This window comes from Schistocerca serialis, chromosome 1, assembly GCF_023864345.2.
Source record: "Schistocerca serialis cubense isolate TAMUIC-IGC-003099 chromosome 1, iqSchSeri2.2, whole genome shotgun sequence".
NCBI classification, from domain to species: Eukaryota; Metazoa; Arthropoda; class Insecta; order Orthoptera; family Acrididae; genus Schistocerca; species Schistocerca serialis.
The window spans coordinates 1,047,908,827-1,047,936,456 of record NC_064638.1 but is presented as its reverse complement, the minus strand read 5'-3'; the positions used below and the strand labels follow the sequence as shown (position 1 = coordinate 1,047,936,456).

Here is a 27,630-nt window from a genome sequence, read left to right as displayed (position 1 = left end):
CAGTAGTAGAAAACACTGTTTAAGTAAATTGTACTGTAGTTGTCATAAGTGGTTATAGCTGCTTCCACTTATTAATACATACTTTGACTTGTTACAAATTGTTGATGGATATTTTTCATGATGGGGTCTACACAAGATTTGATTGAATGACTAGAAGGACAAATTAGGAGACAGAATTGCTGGCCAGTACTTATCTGCAGCCAAATGAGTAGCACTACTCATACACAAAACTAAAAGTAAAAGTGACAACACTTCCTAGCTTTCGGAGCTAATAGTTCTTTCCTTGGGGAGGAGAGAGGGATGGGCTGGGGAAGGTTGAAAATGAAGGACAAATCACTCACACCCAAACTTCCATATATCAGGCACACAGACCTTTACTAAATGTTGTACGAGTATCAACCACAACTACAATTTGGTTCATACTGTGTGCTGTCGTCCAGCACAACAGGCATAAACGTTAATTAAAAGTAACATGAGAAATATGGAGCATGGGATAAGCATAAACATTTTTTACTGTATTAAGCATGAAAGTGTTATATGGGACTATTAATACTTCTGCATGTGTGATATTGTTTCTTTATTACACTGTTGAAATTGTTTGGGTTTATGCTGTGAAACTACAAATGCACTATCTGCTTTGTCACAAGTAGTGTCTGTTCTGTCGCACATGTCTGACAGAACCTCACACCTTTCTACACAAATTTATCATATAGGTTTGCTACTTTCAACTATCGAAGCGGAAGCAGGCTGCCAAAAGTTCGTTGCTACAAGCTCTGGAAAGTCCTTTTACATGTCATGAAAATGTTCTCCCATCCAACAGTTTTGCATGTAAACAGTTAAAACAAATTGCCATCAGTGTGGTTTGAATGCGGGATCACAGGCACAATGACCTCATGCTCTACCAACTCACTCACACCAAATCTACAAAACTATCATTCACAGATACACCTTTCTTGTGCTCCATAGTTCTGGTGTTACTTTAAATTACCATTCATGGTAATTGTATTGGAGTTCCAGAACACCTCCCAAAGAATTCATTGAATTGCACATGAAAATGGAATGAATGCATTTGAGAGACAGTTTATCAGAAAAAAATTGTACTCACGCCTCTGGAAATCACTCCAAGGTGGCTTCTCTGGCATGTTTGTAGCCACAAGTTTTCCTTCATCTGGGTCATTTTTAACTAAATAATCTCTGCATGTGGGTACAGAATAAAGACCCTTTCCTGCATCAATAACAGCTTCCATAATATTCTGAGGTAGCTCTGTAAAGTTATTTTGAATCACTTCATCATCAGTACTGAGATATATATTACACTTGAGTGCTTGTAGAGAACTTACTGGACAGAATGCAAGCAACAGAATGGGACATTCATCATAAAGAACAGGCATTCAGCAGTGCATAGCACATATACAAGAAACTAACCATGCACACACACACACACACACACACACACACACACACACACACACACACACACACACACACACAGAGTCCAATTAATGCATTATTGCAGAACATTGGGGTAAATCCTTAGTATGAAAATAGCACTTATTCTAACATGTAACAAATATTGTATGTGGCATTGATCTAAACATTTTGAACACAAGTGGACACACGGATGACCCCCCCTACTGTATTTATTAAGTTTATTATTTATTCATTGAAATATCACTTTACAATATTAGACATTCCAGCTTAACACAAAAATAAAACATAATTAAAAGTAAATAAGTGTGCAGGCACTTAATTACTAAATGGCTTAAATAATTCCAAAATTACTGTTCACTATTTATTCACATATGTATCCACTGCACATACGTATTCACTGCATACCTTGTGCTCACTGCACGTACTACATAACATTTGTTCAGCTGTCTCTGCATTAAATTTATTCTACAGTGACTTCACCTGTCAATATGGGAAAAACTCTCTGGTCAGCAGTGCAGCAGTGCCACAGGACTGTCTTTGGAGTCAAATTTATTCTGGACCTGTGTACGATGCACACGTGTCTTGTGTATTGCTGCCAAGCAAGAATGTGTTCTGTTATGCACTTGTGGTCTCAGACATTTTACTTGGAGAATCCACACTTGAGTTTTCTCTACACATTCTTTGTGTGTTCCATTTTGTCTGCCTAAAAATCTGGTCAGCATTCCTTCATAATGAAGCAGCTATCAGCTCAGGAAGAAGAAAGGTTGAAATTTTGCAGCACATATCTAGGGCATTCTGTTTTCCATTAACAGGATTTATACTCCGAAAACATATTGTGGAATGAATGAGATGTTGTATTCTTCAATTTTTACTGACCCTAACATTTACTATTACTTCATGTTATTTAAGAAGTAAGCTTTAACTGCCTTGTGATAAAACTGATTCAAAGTACCTCATTCATTTCCCTAGGCTCTTTGTTTTGCAATTTGACTCCCTGATAGGAAATACTGTTCTCAAACACATACGTTAAGTCTGGCTTTCATTCCATTAAGCCTGGCTTTCATTCCATGAACATGAATAGAGCTGCTTCTTTTTTTTGGGGGGGGGGGGGGGGGGGGAATGTATATAATGGTTTGGCAGATGTACTCATATGGTTCAGTTAGCATCCCCAAATGTTTAATTCTAGGCTCACACTATCTCTACCCTCTGTATGCAATTCACCATATATGGCTGCAAGAATTCATCCATCAATGCACTTATACCTAATTATTTTAGCTTCTCCAGTACAATTTCATGATTAACAGTACCAACAGTCTTAGATACACCTAAAAATAAGTATGTATGCTATGCAGTTTTCACTGTTTAATGCATAAGGTACCACTCTTGTAAACTCTACAATGACTCATTCTATTTACTTCTTTTAGATCCTTTGGAAAAATTAAACAATGAAATTGCCAAGTAGGAATATCAACACTAGGAAAAGACAGATTGCTGCTTACCATAAAGAAGACATTTTAAGTTGCAGACAGGCACAATTAAAAGACACTTACATGTAGCTTTTGGCCACAGCCTTCATCAGTAAAAGAGACAAATGCACTATTCATACACACAAGCAAGCACACCTCATGCACAACTGTACATGGTAATGGGTAAAAATGATAAAAACTTTTATTATATTCTACTTTCATCATTTTAACTTAGCCTCAGGCAGTGGCATGATCAGTTGCATAAACTACTCTGTAGTACTTGTCGCTGGCTCCCACGCCATTATGCTGAGCTAGAGCCACCACCACTGTATAGCTGAGAGAGAGACACCAACCTTCTGCCACAAACCTGCCAATGGGAGGACCAGTGCCATCACGTGAAGTACGCAAGACAGCCGGCAAGGTAGCTGCCGCAACAGCGGATCACACTCTTGCCTGCCAGCTTCCTTACCCTCTGAGGGTGAAATGCTCTTTCTGTACCGTGTGCAGTTCACTCTGTGGCCATAGCCAGTGTTCATGAATATTGTACACATTAGCAATAGTTATTGGGAATAAAACCCATTTTGCTCTGAATCCTTGCATTTCACATTTTATATGTAGGAAAAACACCCCAGATGCCCACCTGAGCTCCTGATATCGTCCTGAGATGTACAAATTGGTGTCAGAAAATGGGATCTTTCCCACCATTTGATCTGAATTGATATTTTCCTGCCATTCGTGCCAGCCCTTAGCTGTTTGCTCTAAACATGCCTTCAGTCACATACGACAATGTGTTAGACTGTTAGGGGCAAATCAAACATGCAGTATATGGCCATGTGCCCCTACATCGCTCCCACACCTGTGCGAGCCACGAGCAGTAGAAGAGTGGGCCATGCTGCACCATGTGCTGCCACTGTGTGCTGTAACAGGGCAACCGCCTCTCACCACCACCCGCAGTGTCGCTGCTTTTGCCACCGCCTTCGCTGCTACCTTCACCATCCCCAACTCCGCATGTGGTGTAAGTGTTGCTGCAATGCATTCTACTAGTTAACAACTCTGGAGAATTTCTGTCTAGGGATATTTCCATCACCTAGAATAGAATGAGACCTTTTTTGTGTACATCTGTTTCGTCTCGATCCCTTTTTGTAACCATGCCTGATTTATGTCCTCGCCAACCAGCAGAGGACCAAATTGGCTCCCGATGCTGCAACTGCAGCCTCAAATGAGTTTGGTAACATTACTTTACTGCAACAGCAGATAAGCATCCTGTCACTTGAGAAAACAGAGCTACATGAATGGCTTAATGCAATAACTCATGAACGTGAAGACAGAGGTGCTGCAAAAGTGGCAACTGTGGGCCATTTAAGAGTCCCTAAAGTTGAAACAGAAAAATCTGTACCAGATGTAACCATCATGCTTCCAGCTGTAGCTTTTGTACCATCTTTAGCTGGAAAGCCAAGTGAAAATGTAGCAACATATTAGTAAACGTCAGGAGCATGGGACGTACATGCGCATGGCAGACCATATTTTATTAAATGCCACCAAGCTGAAGCTTTCAGGTGATGTGTAAACTTATGTTGAATCAGTAGACACAGCACAGGAAGTAGGGAAGCACCCACTTTTGAATTTTTGGCAGAAAGGGTTATCAGAGTGCTATTCCAACAAATGTTGGGTTAGCTATTATTGTGATTGGTTGTCCACCCTTATACAGAAAAGGAGGGAGGACTTTGAAGCATCTGCAGACAGAATTATGGTAGTATGTTGTCACACATACATCCTAGGAAGGGATAATACACGTAATGAAGTGTTAATCAAAGAAGTTGAAGTGAGAGCAATTGATGCATTCATACGCTGAATCAATCCATGTATAGGGAGTGTAGTAAACATAGCCTCCCCAGCTCCTTGCATGAAGCAGTCAGACTTGCTCTGTTACATGAGGAAGCAGGAAGATTTGTATCTACCAGAAAATGTGTCAAGAGAAAAGAGGAAAGCAGTTACCTGTGAGGAAGGTTTGCACATTAGTATCTTTGATAAGAAATCAGTTGGAAGAGAAGTTAGCACATATGCCAGAGTCAGAGCAAATGCTTTTGCACCCAGTTTTAGACGAATATGCAGCTAAGAACAATAAAATTTGATTTTTTTAATTAAAACTATTACTATGAAAATTTAAATGTATTGAAAATATGTGATTTGAAAGTACCAGATCATCTATATGTATTTAGCAGCCATTCTTACAAGTAATACCTGTAAGAGTGGCTTGGGGGGGCTTGTATTATGCAATGGCCTCCCCCAAGATCATTATGAACTGTCCTATACCACCATTTTTTATATGCATCCATGTATTTATTGTACGATTCAGTGCTTCCTAGTGCCTTTGATGCGTATTTTTATAGGTATAATTCAGTTCAGTTTGCCCAAAAAACCTATTCTTCTTTCTAAATACATATAGGATATTCTGGAATGACATACGTTCTGATGATTGTTAATAGATTGTTGTCATTAACAAATATATGTACATAAGAAAAATTAAATATCAGATTGTAAAATTGAAGTAATAAATGTTTAGCAACAAATATTAAGAGACTGTGGAAATGTTAGCATAAATAACTAATGCCTCTAATTACAGGTGTACAACTTTGCTTCCACCATTTGCTGATAGGTGGCAACAACAGTAAGTAGCAGTTGAAAGAAACAGATCACAGACATTAGTTAGTTAGCTTGGACCTCAGTCAACTTAACCTCATTCAAACATTAGTCAATTTGTGTCTGCATCATAAAGTTGTTCTTGATTGAAAATGTCAGTTTACAAGTCTAATTCTCGTCATTTGTGGGAGGTGTTACTGTTTTCTTTCAGTGTGAAGAAAACAGCGGCCGAGTCTCATCAAATGCTTTCTAGTACATATGGTAAGGATGCTATCAGTGAAAGAACATGTTGTGAGTGGTTTCAACACTTCAAGAACGGTGATTTTAATGTCATAGACCAGCATAGTGGTGGAAGAGAGAATGTTTTCGAAGATGCAGAATTGGAGACATTCCCGAGTGAAGACTCACATCAAACTCAAGAAGAATTGGAACAATTAGTGGGAGTGACACAGCAAGCCATTTCAAAATGTCTCAAGGATATGGGCATGATTCAGAAAGAAGGAAAAATGGGTTCATTACGATAACCCTAAATGCAAAAAATCATGGGGATATGCCAGCCATGCTTTCACATCAATGGCCAAACCAAATATTCACGGCTCCAAGATCATGCTCTGCATTTGGTGGGACCAGCTCAGGGTTGTGTACTATGAGGTGTTAAAACCAAGTGAAACAATCACAGGTGCTCATTATTGAATGCAATTAATGTGCTCGAGCAGAGCATTAAAAGACAAAAGGCAAGAGGCACGACAAAGTGATTTTGCAGCACACCAACGTTTGACCCGACGTTGCAAAAGAGGTCAAAACGTACTTGGAAACATTAAAATGGGAATCCTACCCCACCTGCCACATTCTCCAGACATTCCTCCCTCTGACTATCACCTGTTTAGGTCAATGGCACATGGCCTGGCTGACCAACACTTCTAATCTCATGAAGAAATCACAAATTGGATCTATTCGCGGAGCGCTTCTAACGATGCACAATTTTTTCAACGCGAGATTCACACACTGCCCAAAAGATGGGAGAATGTAGTGGCCAGCGATGGAAAATACTTTGAATGATACATGTGTAACCAATTTGTTTCATTAAAGCCTCAAATGTTGGGGGAAAAATGGCGGAAGAAAAGTAGTACAACTTGTGCTATAACTGCAGTTTGTAAATTCACTGACACGAAAAGCTCATTATGATTCAAATGAAAATTGCAATCATTATCCAGTGATGTAATTTCATTCATTATTCATTTTTATTTAATTCATTTTAAATAATGATGCATGTAAATTATGCAAATATTTACCTCTTGTTAGTTACACCACCCAAATTTACGAAATTCTGGTATTTGAGAAAACGTGTGTATTTAATTTATGTAATCTGGCAAAACATGATGTGTATACTTCAAACAAATGTTAGCAATAAAATCCATACAGTTACTGATTACAAAATTAAAGTAAAATCAAAATAATTGTCAAAATCAGATTGTAAATTAATTTTGACACATAAAACCAAGATGATGGTAACAATATTATGTTATTTGACATTATATTTTATAACCTGTACAAATGTAACAGCAGTTAGTTTAGGCGAAATTTTTTGAATTGTAAGTTACATTCTGTAATAAATTAACAATGGTAGTGATTGTTAAAATTGTATTTAAAGCGACGCAGTGATGCTGCACAGGTAGTCAGTCAAGTTTTGTTTACTTCTGGAGTCAGTGCAGTTCAGTTCGGTTGATCAGCAGATGTCTATAAATAATTTGTCAAGCTTGAAATTTTTGTGATGTTCTCATTATTCTCAGCATCCACAACATTGATGAACCACAGGTCAACGCAAGTTAAGTAGTGACGTTTAAAAGATTGTTACAATGTGCTGTCTCTAGGTACATTTGAATACCGGTAGGAGCAGATTAAAAAGTCCATTTCCATTCCATGTAGTGAATTAAGTCAAGTATAACAAAGTTAATTGCAGTATAAGAATGTATTTTATAATTTCAGTTCACAGAATGCTTAGAGAAACATACAGATCTTTGAATTCTACAGTCATCCAAAGACTGTCTATCTGTTTCGTTTACACTCTGTTTTTATGAGTGTACCAGTAGTCACTTTCTTTGCAGATTAATGTGTAACAAGGGTCATTTTACAAACAGAAGTGGGATTTTTCCTACTGGTCACTGCTGACACCGTTTCCCTGTACAGTAACATCCCATACGCCCATGGTCTTGCTGCAATTGAACACTACCTTTCACGAAGTATTTCACATTCTAGACCCACTACCTCATTCCTCATTCACCTAACCGGCTTTATCCTAACATGTGACTATTTATCATTTTAAGGGGAGGTAAAGAAACAAATCTGCAGCATCCATTGACACCAGCATGGCATTCTCCTATGCCAACCTGTTTGTGGGCCATCTAAAAGAATCGTTCCCAGTTTCCCAAAACCCCAAACCCCTGGTCAGATACACATTCATTGATGGTATTCTCACAATCTGGACTCAAGGCCAAGACATCCTATCCTCATACCTTCACAACCTCAACACCTTTTCTCCCATCCACTTCATACGATCCTCCTCAACCAAGCATGCCACCACCCTAGATGTTGATCTCCTCCTCTCTGATGACTCTATCCACATCTCTGTCCACATCAAACCCGCCAACTGTGCCTACATTCTGAAAGCTGTCATCCCTTCCACACCAAAAAATCCCTTCCATACAGCCTTTCCACTGAGGGATGATGTATCTGTAGTGACAAGAACTCCCTTTCTCAGTATGCTGAAAGTCTCACCAAGGCATTCAAAAAGAGGCACTATCACCTGAACCTGATGTGCAAAACGATTACCCATGCCATTTCCCCATACACCTGCAATCCTTCTAACACCTCCAAGTGCCAGCTACAGAAGAGTGCTCCCTTCATAACCCAAAACCATCCCAAACTGGAACAACTGATCTACATCCATCGTTAGGGCTTTGATTTTCTATCATTATGCCCTGAAATTGGGGCATCCTCCCAAGATCCTTCCCAACCCTCCAAAAGCCGTGTTCCATCACCCACTCAACTTCCACAACATCCTAGTCCATCCCTATGCCACGCATAATCACAACACCTTGGCACAGGGATCATACCCCAGTGAAAGACCCACGTGCAAGACGTGCCCAATCCAAGTACTCAACACTTCCCATTGTAGTCCTGTCACAGGCTTGTCTTATTCCATCCAAGTCCAAGCTAACTATGAAACTATGAAAGCAGCCATATAGTATACCAGATCTGCTGCAACAATTGCACAATATTTTTATATTGGAATGATTATTAACCAGCTATTCACCAGGATGAATGGCCACTGCTGAACTGTGGCCAAGAGCAAAGTAGACCACCCAGTGACACAACATGCAGCTGAACACAACACCCTTGATTTCAAAGGCTGGGCCATCTGGATGCCCCCCCCCCCCCCCCTCCAGCACCAGCTTTTCCAAACTGTGCAGATGGGAGATGTCTTTACAACACATTGTCCACTCCCAAAATTAACCTGGCCTAAAGCAATGGTAAGCTGCTGTCCCCACACCCTTCATCAAACAGTTACCACCCACTTGTCCAATCACTTCCTCGCTGTTCCCATTCGTCCACCCTGCTTGTGTGCCTCCCCTCACCAATGTACCTGCCTGTCCTTTCTCCTTTCCTGCTTGTCTCCTTTTTCTCTCCCCATCCACCTCCCCCCCTCCCCACTCACCCTCTCAACACTGCTAATGGCAGTCTCTAATCCTGCCAGACAGTGGTGTTCTCTCCCCCAACCTGTAGCCTGTTATTGCTAACCCTCCCCATTCTCCATCCAACTCCACATTGCTATTCACACAACAGTTGCATTCCAGTTGGAGCTGCCTGTGGTAGCCGTCATGTGTGCATGTTGACCAAAAGCTATAATGTGTAACAGTCTTTTTGTTGTGTCTGTCTGCAACTCAATGCATCATCTTTACAGTGTGTAGCAATCGATCCTTTCCCTAATATTGTTGATATTCCAATCTGGAGTTTTCATTATTTGAATGTTTAAATGGTTTCTGGAGTTACTTGATACACAGCAGTCCTTTTGGGTGTGGGAGGCAAGCCCAGGCCCCATGAGGTGAGATGATTTATGAAAGAATTATGTATTTTAACTCAGAAGTTTTTGATTTTCAGTAACTGATAAAACTATTCTTCCAGAACCTAAAAGAATTTGCAAGCGTGAGACCTGAGTGTCTCCTGATGTATACAATTTTCAAACAACTTAAGGGTATTCAGCCAAGTAATATTTTCAGCGACCCCTGATATATCGGCAGGAGTACACCCCACCATTTTCAAGGCAAACTGCAATGGAAAGGTGATGTACAGGCAAATTTAAAACCTCGGTTCTTAGCCTGATGTAGGAAAGATAACACACACTGAACACTAGTGCCACCAAAGATGACCAAAGTCAGAGATATCGATACTGAGACTATGAACTAGCAAGTGAGGTAACATTGACTCTATCCCTCTGTTTTTTGACAAGGGAGAGAGCAGAATTCCAAACAGAGTTTAAACAAAAACCTCCATCCCTGTTTATTAGGTTGCTCGCTAATTTAATGTCAACTGCCTCCTTAATCACACTGTCCCAATAGCTGGACGTACATGCCAATATCTCAGTGTTGTTATATAGCATGGGGTGACCAGTATCCAAGCAATGTTCAGCAATAGCAGATCTATTTGGCTGCTGTAATCACGTGTGCCATTTATGCTCAGTATATTGGTCCTCCATGATCCTGATAGTTTGACCAATATATGACATGCCACAGCTACAAAGAATGTAATATACACTCTCCTTACGCAAAGCAAGATCATCCTTAACAGAACCCAAAAGCACTTTAATTTTAGATGGAGGTTGGAAAACACATTTCACATCGTATTTCCATAAAATATGACTGAACTTGTTGGAAGTGCTTCCTATGTAAGGCAAAAAGGCAGCTGCTAGTTCGTAGTCTCACTGTAGATATCTCTGACTTTGGTCATCTTTGGTGGCACTAATGTTCAGTGTGTGTTATCTTTCCTGCTTCAGTCTAAGAACTGAGGTTTTAAATTTGCCTGTATATTATCTGTCCATTGCAGTTTGCCTTGAAAATGGTGGGGTGTACTCCCACTGAGATATCGGCGGTCGCTGAAAATATTACCCGCCCGTAAGTTGTTTGAAATTTACAAGTGGTTTGCCATGAGTGGATAAGGAAATATGATTAATTACTACCAATTTTACAGGTAAGTGTTGCAGTTTAGTATGTTGCACATGATTGACAGCTAATGGTTTTGTATAGATTACTATAGCTGGTAATTAACTCAAGATGGTGTTTAACGAAAGAAACTGACTTGACAAGGTCTAATTGAAGTCAATAAACTACAGCTGTTTCCATGTAAAAATGAAGTATTTTGTTTTTGATGTGATTCTTTTTCTATGTAGTAATAAAATATTACCTTGTGTTTGCCCTTGCAGGGTTTTCTATAAAAGTAGCCACGAACCAATATCAGTTGGAGTGCTGAGTGTTAGCAGTGGATACTTTCCACTTCCATGGGTTAGATGATGGATTGATGGGATTAAAATGGACTGAACAGTAAGGTCATCAGTCTCAGTAGTTGGATCATAAAATCTTTCTGACTGTAGTTAAATGCCATTAGGACACTGGTTTTGGGTCGTCGTAATCCCAGTAATCCTAATTAAGACTATTTTGTGCCTATAACACTGCAAAAAATTGATATGAGTCTGCTGATAAGTGTTTCCTAGCTAATCAACAGAACAATACATACACTGTGTAATTTGTCTCCTGTGCTGCATATCACTAAGTTTGTGGCTTCTGGATGCAGTCATGAGTGAGACTGAGTAAGGCTAAAGCATCTCCAACGATGAGACACAAAGATATTTCAATAATTATACTGATCACCTCATTTTCATAACATAGTTAAAAATGTAGCACAATATAAACAAACTAGGTTTTAAAAAAAAGTTATATAAATCTGTATCCTGAAGCCTTATATATCATTGCACTCACCTCTTGTTTCTTTGGCCAGTCGTGTCAATGATGGAAAACCATTTCTTGCCCAAGAGAGGACACTGTCATTACTCCATGACTGAATTCTGTAGCCTTTTTGCCAAGCATGGCACTGAAAGTGAAATAAATCCATCAGAATAAACACCTGTCAGCGAAGGTGGGTAGAAACTAAAATGGTCAAAAACATGATATAAATGAGTAATTTCAGAAAGTCAAGAATCATTTGCTTTACACAGTTAAGTATCATTAATTAAAATGTTACAATAAAAGAAATCTGTTATAAACTGCCTAGCTCATCTCATATATAATACCACTAGCCACTCTTGTCAAAACTTGCTCAGATTAGCCAGACTGAATGGGCAGAATCCATGACATACAGCACATTGTTCCTGCAACTCTCAAAGATTTTTAAAGGCCTTCAAACCTTGGGGAATCATAGACTAATCCAGATGGAAGGTTGTTCTGTAATGCTGTTCCTTTCAGTCAGATTTTTAACCCAGACAACATGTGAACTGCCACATTGGAATACAGGTGGTAATGTTTTGGACCTCTTTAAAACAGGCAGATGGAAAAATCTAATTACTGAGGAAGTCTGTGCAACTGCTATGATTCACGATACTTGCCCATTGAATCAAAACACCCATTACTATGTAATTCAAACATTACTACAACAACACAGAGTCTTCTTCCACTTCCATTACTCCTTGCACACAGTTCTCCAGGGACACTGCCTAAAGCCTATGGGGAATGGTCATATATTATTCACATAAAGAAAGAAACATGAATGGTCTGACCTTGTTAATATGTTTTGATCCCTTGATCATCCACTGTAACTGGCCAATTTTGTGAGCAGGAATGAGAATTTATTTATTGAATGCAACTACAAATAAATTTCTGTCCCATGGAATTTCTCTCAAAAATGTGCAAATGAAAAAAGAACCAGACAGAATGAGCACTATTGCAGCAAAGCAATTTTTTGTCAAGCCCAGTCAAGTGCCAGCTGTTCAAGGAAGGTGCAAACTTTGTTTAGCCTCAATGCTGATTTGAATTTGTTGTCTGCTGTGATTTTGAGAGTAAGACCATAGGATAGTACATCTGCCAGATGATCACATCATAACTGTGGCTTTTAATTAGCGTGAATGAAATGAAAACTGTACTGTCTTTGTGAATGATAATCTTATATTTCCTTAGCAACTGCTACCCACTCTACTTCAATCTGCATGATCAATAAGCATCTAAAATTATTGGTGACCAAATACCATGTGACTAACATTTAATTCTGTGAGCTAATTTATTGTATAAGGACAATGGAAATTGAATGATGAAAAACATAAACCAAAATGAGGGCAGACAACCACTCAACAGCAGCCAGTTGGTATGTGGTACATACATACATGTGACAGACTATGTACTTTCAGTCTCTCTCTCTCTCTCTCTCTCTCTCTCTCTCACACACACACACACACACACACACACACACACACACACACACACAAGTTTGATAGTGATTTTTCCCTGCTGCTCCTTCATGTGTCTCGTGTGCCATGCATGAATCAGCTGCTGCTGAGGGGCAGCCTTTCTTCAATTGGGCTTAATCCTTTGTGGGTAATAAGTCGAAGATACATTAGCAGAGTCATGGTCACAGCCGGAGTGGGGTTGGGGATTGAGGCAACTCATCATTTCTCCACTAATAAATGTTGACAAAGACAAAAAAATGGAGAAGTGATCTTAAACTTGAGTGCAATGCAATCTTTATTTTTAAATTACCACATTTTCAAACAGCTACTATTGACAGCATGGGACAGAGTATGAGGGGAATATAGCAGCAATGAGCCATCCTTGGCAACAGTATTGACATCACTGTGTGGACGAGCCTCAAAGGAATATGGTTTGTCTGAACTCCTGGAAAGTCCACGTAGCACTGTCCCTATGTGAGGGCTACTCTAATTGTCACTGTTTTCTGAGGGTGTTTATGATCCTTTTGGAGATGCTGTAGGATTTCTCACCAAGCTGTCTTTACCATACATTTTTCAACCACAGCCTCCCCAATTGTTGACTTACACCAGTCATTCACCAGCAGCAACTGGGTTGTCACTGTCAGTCAGGCAGTGCCCTTGCCAGCAGACTTCATTTCCATATAATTTCATAGGCCCAAGCTGCTGAGTTCTATATACTGTGAGTAATGGAAATAATTACAACAATGAAGGAGAAGACATGTCTTCTGAAAGATGGTGACTGCTACCAGATGCACAGAAAATGTGATTAGTACACCCCTGGAAATGGAAAAAAGAACACATTGACACCGGTGTGTCAGACCCACCATACTTGCTCCGGACACTGCGAGAGGGCTGTACAAGCAATGATCACACGCACGGCACAGCGGACACACCAGGAACTGCGGTGTTGGCCGTCGAATGGCGCTAGCGGCGCAGCATTTGTGCACCGCCGCCGTCAGTGTCAACCAGTTTGCCGTGGCATACGGAGCTCCATCGCAGTCTTTAACACTGGTAGCATGCCGCGACAGCGTGGACGTGAACCGTATGTGCAGTTGACGGACTTTGAGCGAGGGCGTATAGTGGGCATGCGGGAGGCCGGGTGGACGTACCGCCGAATTGCTCAACACGTGGGGCATGAGGTCTCCACAGTACATCGATGTTGTCGCCAGTGGTCGGCGGAAGGTGCATGTGCCCGTCGACCTGGGACCGGACCGCAGCGACGCACGGATGCACGCCAAGACCGTAGGATCCTACGCAGTGCCGTAGGGGACCGCACCGCCACTTCCCAGCAAATTAGGGACACTGTTGCTCCTGGGGTATCGGCGAGGACCATTCGCAACCGTCTCCATGAAGCTGGGCTACGGTCCCGCACACCGTTAGGCCGTCTTCCACTCACGCCCCAACATCGTGCAGCCCGCCTCCAGTGGTGTCGCGACAGGCGTGAATGGAGGGGCGAATGGAGACGTGTCGTCTTCAGCGATGAGAGTCGCTTCTGCCTTGGTGCCAATGATGGTCGTATGCGTGTTTGGCGCCGTGCAGGTGAGCGCCACAATCAGGACTGCATACGACCGAGGCACACAGGGCCAACACCCAGCATCATGGTGTCGGCAGCGATCTCCTACACTGGCTGTACACCACTGGTGATCGTCGAGGGGACACTGAATAGTGCACGGTACATCCAAACCGTCATCGAACCCATCGTTCTACCATTCCTAGACCGGCAAGGGAACTTGCTGTTCCAACAGGACAATGCACGTCCGCATGTATCCCGTGCCACCCAACGTGCTCTAGAAGGTGTAAGTCAACTACCATGGCCAGCAAGATCTCCGGATCTGTCCCCCAGTGAGCATGTTTGGGACTGGATGAAGCGTCGTCTCACGCGGTCTGCACGTCCAGCACGAACGCTGGTCCAACTGAGGTGCCAGGTGGAAATGGCATGGCAAGCCATTGCACAGGACTACATCCAGCATCTCTACGATCGTCTCCATGGGAGAATAGCAGCCTGCATTGCTGCGAAAGGTGGATATACACTGTACTAGTGCCGACATTGTGCATGCTCTGTTGCCTGTGGTTCTGTCAGTGTGATCATGTGATGTATCTGACCCAAGTAATGTGTCAATAAAGTTTCCCCTTCCTGGGACAATGAATTCACGGTGTTCTTATTTCAATTTCCAGGAGTGTATATGAACTGACTGTGCATGTATTCTGAACAGAATAGATGTCAAGGCAGTTAAAAATTTCAAATTGTAGAATCACGGATGAACAGCAATATTCTTACCCAACTGAAAAAGCAGGTGTGCAGATTAAGAAACAAATGCATAACTGCAGGAAATAAGTATCCATGATGAAAAGACAGTGCCTGTTTTTTAATTCCAAGATTTGAAACATAAAGGTTTAGATTTTGTCACAAATATGCCAAGTTATGACAACTCTGATGCTGTGCCATGTAAAGTAAAAAGGAATCTTCTAGGATGACCCAGAACCCTGGCACCAGTTTGGAATTCAGCTGAGCAAAGACATTTTAAAGTTAACTGAAGGTAATAGCTGTTTCAAAATTGACAATGGATGTGTTCCTGACAAAAGAATGCTAGCATTTGGTTGGAAAGAAGAGGAGGAAATCCTATGTGAGAATGCAACTGTTCTTATGTAGACCACACTTGTTGATATAGGAAGCACAAAAGAAGAAATAAAGGTGTTTCCAGATTTATTTTCTATGCTGCCAGACAAAAGTCGAAATGCACATGAAAGACTTTTTTTCTGGACTGAAAAATAAGATACCTGGGTGGTCACCAAAAACTGCAGTACTAGACTTGGAAATGGCTACAATTAAAGCTACGAAATCAGGGTTCCCTGAAACGTCTCTTTCCAGTTGCAGTTCACACCTCCGCCAATGTCTGTAGAAGAATTTGCTGCAGTAACATTGTAGAAGGAAAGGAAAAAAATTAAAATGGTAAAAATAAAAATAAAAACATTTAAACATGCCTAGGTACAATGTGCACAGCCAGTCCTAAGCCTGGATAAAATGTGAAGGGATATTCTTATTACAAAATGATCAACAGAGCCTCCCCCACTGTTGCACCTTCCTTTGATGATCAGAAAACTCAAGGCTAAAATATTTGTAGTTTGAAACATGTTGATGTCACAGGTCACAAAGTCCACAGTTGCAAAGCCAAGAACACCACTGGGTGCAGTAAGATGGCATTTGTTCACATGTAGAAGTTCCGAACTCCTGTTGGCATCACACTTTCTGGATACTACAGAAATTGTTATATTATTGTGGTGTGTATTTTTTAAAATGTTTATTTTAAGTAATGATATGCACGAGAGGAGGATGGTTAGTGTGTGCAATTTGATAATCTCTGTTTCTTTCTTTCTTTTTTTAAAACACTTACTTTTCTACACTTAAATTTACATATTTTTACTGTACACGCTACAGTACATTATATGAGGCAGAGTACTTTAGTATCAGTATAACCTGCAGCCCAGCAGTTCCATTCAAGGCTAGCATACAGAAAACAAACACTGCTTTTACGCCTCAGCATACGCAAATTTTCACCGCCATCTCCAAACAACATTTACCATCATACAAAAACACTCCTCTGTGGAGATACCATTGAACAAAGAATTTTACTGAATGATTTTTGCTTGATGATGAATGTTACAATTTATAAGCCAATGATCCACAATAGCATAAATTTGTACATACAGGTCAACTTTATTACTGTGCCCAGTTGTTGAAACAACCCTCTCTGGAATTAAATCCTGCCTATGCCTCTGAGGAAAGTTAATCCCTATCATAAACTGCTTTTGTATAGTGCAATATCTATCAACTGCTATAGAGTAACAGTATTATGAAAAGGATAGTTGCTATTCACCATACAGCAAAGATGCTGAGTTGCACACAAGCACAACAAAAAGACTGTATGAAAATGAGATTTTGGCCAACATGGTCTTTGTCGAAAATAGACAAAACACACACACACACACACACACACACACACACACAAATGCAACTCACACACACACGACCATAGTCTCTGGCAGCCGAAGCCAGACTGCAAGCAACAGTGCATAATGGGAGAGACAACTGGGTGGTGAAGGTAAGGAGGAGGCTAGGGTGGAGAAGGGGGAAGGATAGCAGGGTAAGAGGTGGGGGACAGTAAAGTGCTGCTTGTGGGAGTGAGCAGGGAAATGGTGGAGAGAGGGTAGGGCAGATAGCTGCAGTCAGGAGATTAGACAGAGGGCGGAAGAAAGGAGGGGGTAATTGAAAAATAGAGAAGGGAAAAGACTGAGTGCATTGGTGGAATAGAGGACTGAGTAGCACTGGAATGGTAATATCCAAGGCACTAGATGGGTAAGGACAATGACTAACAAAGGTTGAGGCCAGGAGGGTTACAAGAACATAGGATATATTGCAGGGAGAGTTCCCGCCTGTGCAATTCAGAAAATATGGTGTTGGTGGGAAGGATCCAGATGGCACAGGTTGTGAAGCAGCCATGAAATGAAGAATTTTGTGTTAGGTGGCATGCTCAGCAACAGGGTGCTCCAGCTGTTTCTTAGCCACAGTTTGTCAGCGGTCATTCTTGCAGACAGACAGCTTGTTGATTGTAATACCTATGGAGAATGCTGAACAGTGGTTGCAGCTTGACTTGTAGACCACATGACTGATTTCACAGAGAGCCCTGCCTTTGATGGGATAGGTGATGTTTGTGATCTTACTGGAGTAGGTGGTGGTGAGTGGATGTACATGACAGGTCTTGCATCTATGTCTATTACAGTAATATGAGTCATGAGGCAAGGGATTGGGAGCATAGGTTGTGTAAGGATGGATGAGTATATTGTGTAGGTTCGGTGGATGACAGAATGCCACTGTGGGAGGGGTTGGAAGAACAGTGGATAGGACATTTCTCATTTCAGGACACAATGAGAAGTTGTCAAAACCCTGATGGAGAATGTAATTCAATTGCACCAGTCCTGGGGTACTGACTCATTAGGGGAATGCTCCTCTGTGGCCAGGCAGTAGAGCCTTGGGAGTTGGTGGGTGACTAGAATGATAAGGCACAGGAAACGCGTAGCATCTGTAGTGATGAGCATTCCCTCTCAAAATATAACAAAGGTCCCACTGAGACCTTCACAGACTGTAATTATCCTCCCAACATAGTGCAAAACAAGATCTCCCAAAGTCCCACTGTCTAGCCACAGAGAAGTATTCCCCTCATGACTCAGTGCCACCCAGGACTGGAGCAACTGAATTACATTCTCTGTCAGGGTTTTGAATACCTCATGTCATGGCCTGAAATGAGAAATGTCCTACCCACTATCCTCCCCACCTCTTCTGCAGTGGTATTCTGCCACCCACCGAATCCACACAATATACTCACCCATCATCCATCCTTACACAACCCCTGCTCCCAATCCCTTGCCTCATGGCTCATATTCTGTAATAGATCTAGATGCCAGACCTGTCACATACATCCTCCCACTACCACCTACCATCTACTCAAGTCCGGTCACAAACATCACTTATCCCATCAAAGGTAGGGCCACCTGTGAAACCAGTCATGTGATCTACAAGCTAAGCTGTAACCACTGTGCTGCATTCTGTGGGGGCATGACAACCAACAAGCTGTCTGTCCACATGAATGGCCACCAACAAACTGTGGCCAAGAAACAAGTGGGCCACCCTGTTGCTGAGCATGCTGCCCAACATTATATCCTTCATTACAGTGATTGCTCCATAGCCTTTTTAAAATGCTACTTTGAAAAATATACATTTTTCATTTACTGATTATGCACACACATCTACTATCTGCCTAGATAAGAGAAAAAAGGAAGGTTAGGGTTTAACATCCTCTCAGTGATGATGCCATTAAAGATGGACCACAAATTCAGACTGGAGAAGAAAATCAGTCACACATTTTTCAAAAGAATTATCAATAATGTAAGGAAAAGATAAGAGTGCTACTTACCATAAAGATGACACATTTAGTTGCAGAAAGGCACAATTAAAACATGCATCTTGATTTTTGCCTTAAGTGACTAAGGGCTGGAGCAAATCTTAGACTTCTGTGCTGGGATCATTATAGTAACATTTCTAAAAAGTGGTGTCAGGATGCTGACAGAGACCCTCAGCCACATAGCTGGTTCATGTCCACAGTAGAGGAGCCATTGTGTATAAGAAGAATGAAACAGCCAGGATTGGTTTTGAGGGCACTGATAAGCTGGTTGTTCTGCAGTGCAATTTGCACTCGCTGGAAACGTATGTGGTGAAGGAAAATGAAACCAGGCTGTGGTGAGCATTTCTTGGAAGGCTGGGTGGAAAGGATGGCATCTCATGATTGGAGGAAAGCTAGAACTGTTTGAGACAAGATGCTAAGTGCACCTTTGGCTGGCTGTCGTCAGTATACTAAGTGGCAAAGAAATGCTTCCACAGAAAGGTATGACTTAATTTGATATCTGATAATATCTAACAGTCTTGTTTCAATGTGAGTGGCTGCCACCCAATGCCTCTTTTATGTAGTGAATACAATCTGCCAACTGATATGGCCTAAAAAGCACGTGTTTTGTTAGTCATATAATATTCAAATAAAGTGAATATTAATAATAAAAATGTATCACAGTGCAAATGAAAAGAGCTCTAAAAATATGAAATCCAAAATTAGATCAGGAACTTCGCTATCTAGTGATCCCAAAATGTGATAGCTTATATTTGCAGTAATGAACTGAGATCCCAATTGTAAAAATGGTATTTTCACATTTTTCTGACAAGGTGGTGGTATTTTTACAGCCACATGCAGTATTTCTGTGATGGTCTCATTTAATGGTAGGTTTGACACAAGTTAAGCTCCTCTGACCATCATGTCATCCTTTGCCAATGGTGTCATTTTGACACATCACTCTTATGACTGTTGTTGGCTTTGCGGAACATTGAGTCACTATTCCTCACTCAAGTATCTGCTCATTTGGCATCATGAGGCTGAGTGATCCCTGTTTCAAGTCTTCCCACCTAGAAAAAATCTCTGGCAGTACCAATAATTGAACCCAGGTCCTCCACATGGCAGCCATCTAAGCTAACCACTCTGCTATGGAGGCAGTCAAGCTTGCCTCAAAATCATGTATTTAAATCAAGGCACTAAAGTAGAATAATCTCTGTTATTTTTTAGTACTTGTGATCTTGTCATGATGTCACCACTGTGGTCCTGTTTGGAATAATTAGTACTCAAAACTACAAATAGATAACTACAATGATTGACAGTCATGGCAGTGGGAGATTCATAATAGAATATGTACAGGAAACCGAAAATCAGTTCAGTCTGAAAGTGTAAAAAATAAGATCTAATTAAGGTTGTGAGTATACTAGCTGTGAGTTTAAGAGTTAGTTCGAAGGAAAAGCATTTCCACTAGACTACAGTATTCCTTGTAGTCCAAAACTCAATGGGAAAATAGAGAAACTAAATTTGACAATAATTATCTGATGATACTGATCTTCAGTATCAAACAGAATACAGATCTTTAAGCAGAATGAAGATGAATGTGATGCCATTCATCCAAATGTGTATTATGACACTGATTGTGAGCAAGACTTAAAGAGACAAGAAGAGTAAAAGTGGATGTATAATTCTTTACAGTGCTTGCACATTAGTTGGTGCTCCAAGAAATGAACTGTTATAGCTTCTTCATCAACTGAAGGAGAATACATTTCAACAGCAGAATGTACCTAAAAAATAAAATACATTAACACCCTACTACAAGAGGTTACCAGAAGAGAAATGAAGACCATTCTTTATGCGGACAATCAAGATGATATCCAAATCAGGATAGTTAGTTATAAGAAGCAAACTTATAGATGTGATAGTCTACTGTGTTAGTGAGCAGTATAGGTAACGTTTCTTTGAGAAATTAAAAAATGTATTACAAAACAATTATCGTAACTTCCGATTTATAAAAGTATTAAGTGTTAATCATTTTCAGTTTGTGATATAACTGTGTTTCTTCATGTCTTGTAACTTAAGCACAAAAACATTTTAATATTACAGTAAAGAAAGTTCTGGCAGAATGTAAATAATTTAGCCATAAAGGAAGCCATTCACCAAATAGCAGAAGGGTGGAATCATCGACAGGCACACAAAAAGAATAAAAACTTTGCTACTTTTGGAAGAAATTCTTTGATGAGCTACACACACACACACACACACCTGTGCATATACATCACAGTTCGGCAGAGGATTGGGTTGGGGTCTGTATTGGGTGGGGTGTGAAGAGGAAGACAGAGGTGGAAAGCAGTTGCTGGGGTTGGGGCAGATACAGGTAGCCATTGGTAGTGAGGTGTGGCACATGGTGAAGATGACATGGAGGTGTGCACAGGGAGAGAGTGACAGGTCCGAGGAAGGGGAAACTGTGGGTGGAGAATGTGGAAACAATGGGTTAGTGGAGATTGAGGCCAGGAGGATTACAGGAGCAAAAGGTGTGCTGCAAAATTGTTTCATCTACAAAGGTCACAAAAACTGGTGCTGGAAATTAGGATTCAGATAGCATTTTGAAGCAGCCACTGAACTACACCATGTTACTATCATCAGCACGTTTTGCTACCGCATGCACAGCTCTGTTCTTCATCACATAAAATATTGCGCAGAATTTGCAGAAAAGCTGGTATATGACATGGCTGCTTTCACAGGTGGCTCTGATTGGATGGGATAAACCTGTAACAGGACTGGAATGTGGGTGAATCTGGTGGGTCTCACATGTGGTTTTTCCACACAGATGTGACCCCTGTGGCAAGGGGTTGGGTATGAGAGTGGTATAGGAATGGACTAGGATGTTGTGTAGTTTGTGTGGATAATGGAATACCACTTTAGGAGGGTGGGAATGTTCATGGGTAGAGTGTTCCTTATTCACAGACATGATGAGAGATAATCAAAACTTTGATGAAGGATATGGTTCAGTTGCTCCAGTCTGAGGCAATAATGGGCATCGAGAAGTGCTCCTTTGCAGCTGATTTTTGAGGATGGTTAGAGGGTTAGGTGAATGTGAGGATAGGGCATGGGAAATCTGTTTGTGGATTTGGTTTGGTGGGTATGCCTGTCTGTAAAGGCCTTTGTCAGTCCATATGGAAACAATTATTTGATGTGTTAGGGTGACAGCAAACTCATCGTCTACATACTTCCCAAAAGCCACACACCCAATAATCATGGATGTCCCATTGTAGCTGGTTATTGTTTCCCCACTGCTCTTGTCAAGCAACACCTCCAACCAATTACTCACAACCTAGTCTCTCATATCAAAGACAAAATCTACTTCTTTCACTGACTCTTGACCATCTCCACCCCAATATCATCTGGATCACAACTCAGTCATCAACACTGCTCATGCCCATGGACTTGCCATTACTAAATACTAACTCTCCCAATGTCCTTCAAACATCAAACCCACTACCTCATTCCCTATACAGTGTACTGTTTATACCTCCGCATGCAACAACTTCTCCTTTGAGGGGAAGGTATGTACATAAAATCACAGCACAGCCATCAGCATTCACATGGCACCCTCCAATGCCAACCTGTTTAAGCATAATCTAGAAGGAACCTTTTAACCTCCCAAAACCTCAAACTCCTAGTCTGGTTAAGGTTCATTGATGATATTTCCATAATATGCACCCTGAGCCAAGACACTCTACCCTCATTCCTCCACAGACCCTACATTCTCTCCCATCTGCTTCACCTTATGCTCCTCAACTCAGTGTGCGACCATCCTGGATGCTGACCTCTACCTCTCTGATGGCTTCATCCATACCTCTGTTCATATTAAACCCACTAACCATCAACAGTACCTCCACACAAAAAACTGCTACCATATAGCTTGGCCACATGTGAATGGTGTATCTGCAGTGACAAGAATTCCGTTTCCCAGTATGATCAAGGTCTCACAAAGTGCCTTCACAGACAGACACCACCCTCCAAACCTAATCCACAAGCAGATTTCCTAAGCCTCCCATCACCCCCACAAATCAGCTGCAAAGGAGCATCTCCCATCACCCACTATCGCCTCAAACTGGGGCAACAGAAGGCTTTGATTATCTCTTCATGCTTGAAAATAAGTAACATCCTACCCATGATCATTTCCATTCTTCCTAAAGTGGTATTCCATTACCTACACAAAATCCTGGTCCGTCCCTGTGCCATTCTCACCCCCATTGGCTTGCCACATGGGTCATATCCCTATGAAAAATCAGGTGCAAGAACCGCCTGATTCACACACCCTCCTGTGCTGTCATAGGCTTATTCCATCCCATCAGAGATGGACACATACCAGCTCTTCTGCAAATTCTGCACAATATTTTACATGAACACCACCAACTAGCTATCCATGAGGAGGGTGTGATTGGTCACCTCCAAACTGCACCCAAGTTCAAAGGCTGCTTCACAACCCATGCCATCTGAACCCTTCCCTCTAGCACCAGCTTTTTTGAACTACATAGATGGGAGTTATCTTTGCAGCAAATCCTTCACTCCCATAATCCTTCTGTCCTGAATCTACAATAACCTACTGTCCCCAAACTCTCTGCCCAACAGTTCCCCCTTCATGTCCTGTCACCCTCACAATCCACTCCTCCATGTCATCTTCACCCAGAGCCACATCTTGTCACCTCCAGTGCACATGTGTTACATAACTAACATGTGCACCTGCTACCCCTCACTCCAGCATTCCTGCTTCCCTCCCTCCCTCCAGATTGTTAACTACTTGTTATGAACTCCTCCCCCTGCTTGCTGCTTCTTTATCTTTCTACCAACCCCACTGACACAACCACCACCTCAGTTCACCTACTAAACTTCAGTGTCAGCATTTGTGTGCCACCCAGCTTGATATAGCTGCATGTGTGTGTGTGTGTGTGTGTGTGTGTGTGTGTGTGTGTGTGTGTGTGTGTGCCTTTTGATTCTCAGCAGTTCTATTTGGTAAGTGGTCATCTTAACTCCTAAAACATTTAAATACTGTATGAGTAATAAGAAAGGTAAACTTAAAGTAATAGAAAATAAACACTGTTTTCTTTTAGGGGAGATGTTGGGATAGCTGATAAAATGTAACATTTGCTGTATGGTTAATAGACTGGTGACAAGGGAAAAAAGTTGATAGTATTTTGTCTGTGATGACTATGAGTGTGTGTACAATGAAGGAAATAAAGTGAAAGTTATATTGTCTTCTAATCATTATGTATTTTATTAGAGTCATGTAATATTCAATTAAAGTTAATACTAGTAATGAAAAGGTTTCATTACATAGTCAAATAAAATGTGACAGAGCCTTTGATTATGAGAACTAAAGAGTCATATACATTTCACAGGTAGTTCATGTCTTCTTTTAGTAACCTCCAGGTTCTGGCTGGAGTTGTTATTCTGGTTTTTGTGTACATAGTCTTACAACAGGTTAATACCACCACATACGAGGTGTGGCTAGAAAAAAACCGGACTAGTACTGGTGAAACAATAAAACGAATGCAATAAGGCTGAAAGTCGCGTGGCCTGTCACGTGACTCTCGATCCGCCTACTGCTCGAGTTTCATCTGCCTCCTGCACTCAGTCTGCCCGTGGCGTCTGTTTTAAGTAGTTGACGTTTTGTCTGTGCGTCGGAAAATGTTGAGTGTACAGAAAGAACAGCGTGTTAACATCAAATTTTGTTTCAAACTAGGAAAATCTGCAAGTGAAACGTTTGTAATGTTACAACAAGTGTACGGCGATGATTGTTTATCGCGAACACAAGTGTTTGAGTGGTTTAAACGATTTAAAGATGGCCGCGAAGACACCAGTGATGACACTCGCACTGGCAGACCATTGTCAACAAAAACTGATGCAAACATTGAAAAAATCGGTAAACTTGTTCGACAAGATCGCCGTTTAACAATCAGAGCAGTGTCTGAGTTAACAGGAGTTGACTTGTTGTCTTGTAGAACAAGATTACCGATTTTTTCAATGTTTGCATCAGTTTTTGCTGACAATGGTCTGCCAGTGCGAGTGTCATCACTGGTGTCTTCGCGGCCATCTTTAAATCGTTTAAACCACTCAAACACTTGTGTTCGCGATAAACAATCATCGCCGTACACTTGTTGTAACATTACAAACGTTTCACTTGCAGATTTTCCTAGTTTGAAACAAAATTTGATGTTAACACGCTGTTCTTTCTGTACACTCAACATTTTCCGACGCACAGACAAAACGTCAACTACTTAAAACAGACGCCACGGGCAGACTGAGTGCAGGAGGCAGATGAAACTCGAGCAGTAGGCGGAGCAAGAGTCACGTGACAGGCCACGCGACTTTCAGCCTTATTGCATTCGTTTTATTGTTTCACCAGTACTAGTCCGGTTTTTTTCTAGCCACACCTCGTAGAATGGAAAAATGTTAACATACAGGTTCAGAACAACACTTATAGTAACTATTGGTAATATAATGTTTCTATTGAGTTGACAAAAGTATACTTAATTTGATTTGGGTGTGTTTTCCACTCTGATTGTCAAATGTCCGCCCCCGGTAGCTGAGTGGTCAGCGCGACAGACTGTCAGTCCAAAGGACCCGGGTTCGATTCCCGGCTGGGTCGGAGATTTTCTCCACTCCGGGACTGGGTGTTGTGTTGTCCTAATCATCATCATTTCATCCCCATCGACGCGCAAGTTGCCGAAGTGGCGTCAAATCGAAAGACTTGCACCGGGCGAACGGTCTACCCGATGGGGGGCCCTCGTCACATGACATTGTCAAATAGGTGTTTTCCTGTTTTGTGTTTTTCTGCAAATAGCTTACACCTATTATATGTGCCCTATCAGCATTTACAAACAATAAAAGTAATTTTAGTGAGAACAGTTTTGTGAATTAGTTATGCCTTTGAAATCACAACTACAATGCAATTTTCATATTTCAAATTTGGCTATTTTCTGTTTAGAGTAGAACTGACACCAGGAAGCATTTTCAGTGTCTCTGTCTTTCAAGTTTTTGCATGAGACATAAAGTTCCAAAAGGTAATTTAATGAATAACTTAACATTATTACACAATTTGTAACATTCACCTTTTGGTTTGTTATTGAAATTAACATAGATATTTCTATGATGCTGGTGCTCAGAGGATTGTTTACAAGTAATATGTATTTTGTCTGGTTCAAAATTTATGTTTTCTCGATAATTGTGTAGTTGCAAATTTGGTTGTAAGCCTATATCAAAGATAATTTTCGATGAGCTGTAAAATCCATATTATATTTCTTGTCTACAGAACTTATAGGGTGTCTACAGACATTGTAAGTTGAAATATTGTGTGAACAGTTTGAATAGATTGTGAATATGGACTACAAAGTTTTACTGAATCTACCGATACCATATCCCTAATGTTATATACTCAACACTGAACACTTGCAAGAAAAACTGTGAGTTGCTCTTTCATTTCATGTATTATTTTCAATTGTAAGATGAGTGCAATAAATTCTGCAAAGCCTTAAAATCCAGATATTTGTTTTAAAATATCCTGTATGTTTTAACCGTCTACCAACTAATGTCCAGTAATGTTAAGTGTCTCTGAATAACTTTCTTTCAATTGGAACAAAATGTGGGCCACTGTTTGCTCTATAGATTAAAATAAATACATTTGTTACACTTACTTTAATGTTGGTAATGTTATCTTCAAGGTACCCTTCATCTAGCAAACTAGGATCATGAAAACGCGCAAAATTTTCCCAAAAATCAATGGCTTGTGATGCTTCCACCTGTAACCAGAGTATAAACATTACTAATCAGATGGCTGTTTACATCTGCATATCTAGTACAGTATATTGATTTTAACAAAATTAAATTACCTGAGAAACATTTCTTTCAGAGTTCCAAAATATCCAGACATACCCAGATTCTGTATTTCTGCAAACCTGACCAGGGATAACAATTCCTAAAATGAAACAAAAACATAGTGTTAGTATCTTTCACCTAATGAAATACTTCTGTCCTCTTAGACTGACATCAGTGCAACATATGATAATGCGTACTCACCTGGCCACCATGGTTCGTTGTCTATTTTCGCCCACACCAGACAGAAATCCAGTTCTCGACAATTTTGTGGACTGTGACATTAAGAATGATATTTTTATAAGTTAGGCTGCTTGTTTTATAGATCATGTTCATGATAACTTGATATAAAACATGTAATTTGACTAAATGTTACACATATTTATTTCTTTAGACATACTTCATTTAGAAGTATGCAATACAATATGCATACACATACTTCTATTTATGCAATGTGAAACTCAGGTGACTCAGTAAATAGGTCAAGAGGGACTCAGTAGATGTACGATAGTATAATAGTGAAGAAAATTAATTAGCGACAACACATTTTGAAGGTTTTAACCACTATATCATACACGAGCTCTCCAGTTTTACTTCCCAGCCACGGTATGTGCTTATCCAGAGTGGTGTTACTTTGTGTAGGTACAGTAAGTAGTTCATTTACAGATTATTTATCTAAGACAGGAAATAGAAGTAGCCACAAACCAGACTTTACGTAAGTCATCTTTAACATCCCCATGTTTAGTTTGATTCTCACTTA

General features: G+C 40.7%; 1 protein-coding gene across 1 annotated transcript; it reads right to left on the bottom strand.

The window, feature by feature from the left end:
- Positions 1-1,034: 1,034 nt before the first annotated feature.
- Positions 1,035-27,275, bottom strand: LOC126455160 (uncharacterized). Its single transcript, XM_050091153.1, has 6 exons — positions 27,271-27,275; positions 27,075-27,145; positions 26,888-26,973; positions 26,693-26,797; positions 11,567-11,678; positions 1,035-1,264 (listed from the first exon to the last, which is right to left on the bottom strand). Exons 1-6 carry the CDS (start codon positions 27,273-27,275, stop codon positions 1,035-1,037), a joined length of 609 nt encoding a protein of 202 aa, XP_049947110.1.
- Between the last annotated feature and the right edge of the window lie 355 nt (positions 27,276-27,630).

Bases quoted from the DNA above. Each gene is read 5' to 3' on its own strand.
- LOC126455160 (XM_050091153.1), bottom strand. The intron at 26,974-27,074 runs GTGAGTACGCAT...GTTTCATTTTAG, and splicing joins CAACGAACCATGGTGGCCAG to GAATTGTTATCCCTGGTCAG. The intron at 11,679-26,692 runs GTAAGTGTAACA...TTTCACTTTCAG, and splicing joins ATAACATTACCAACATTAAA to TGCCATGCTTGGCAAAAAGG.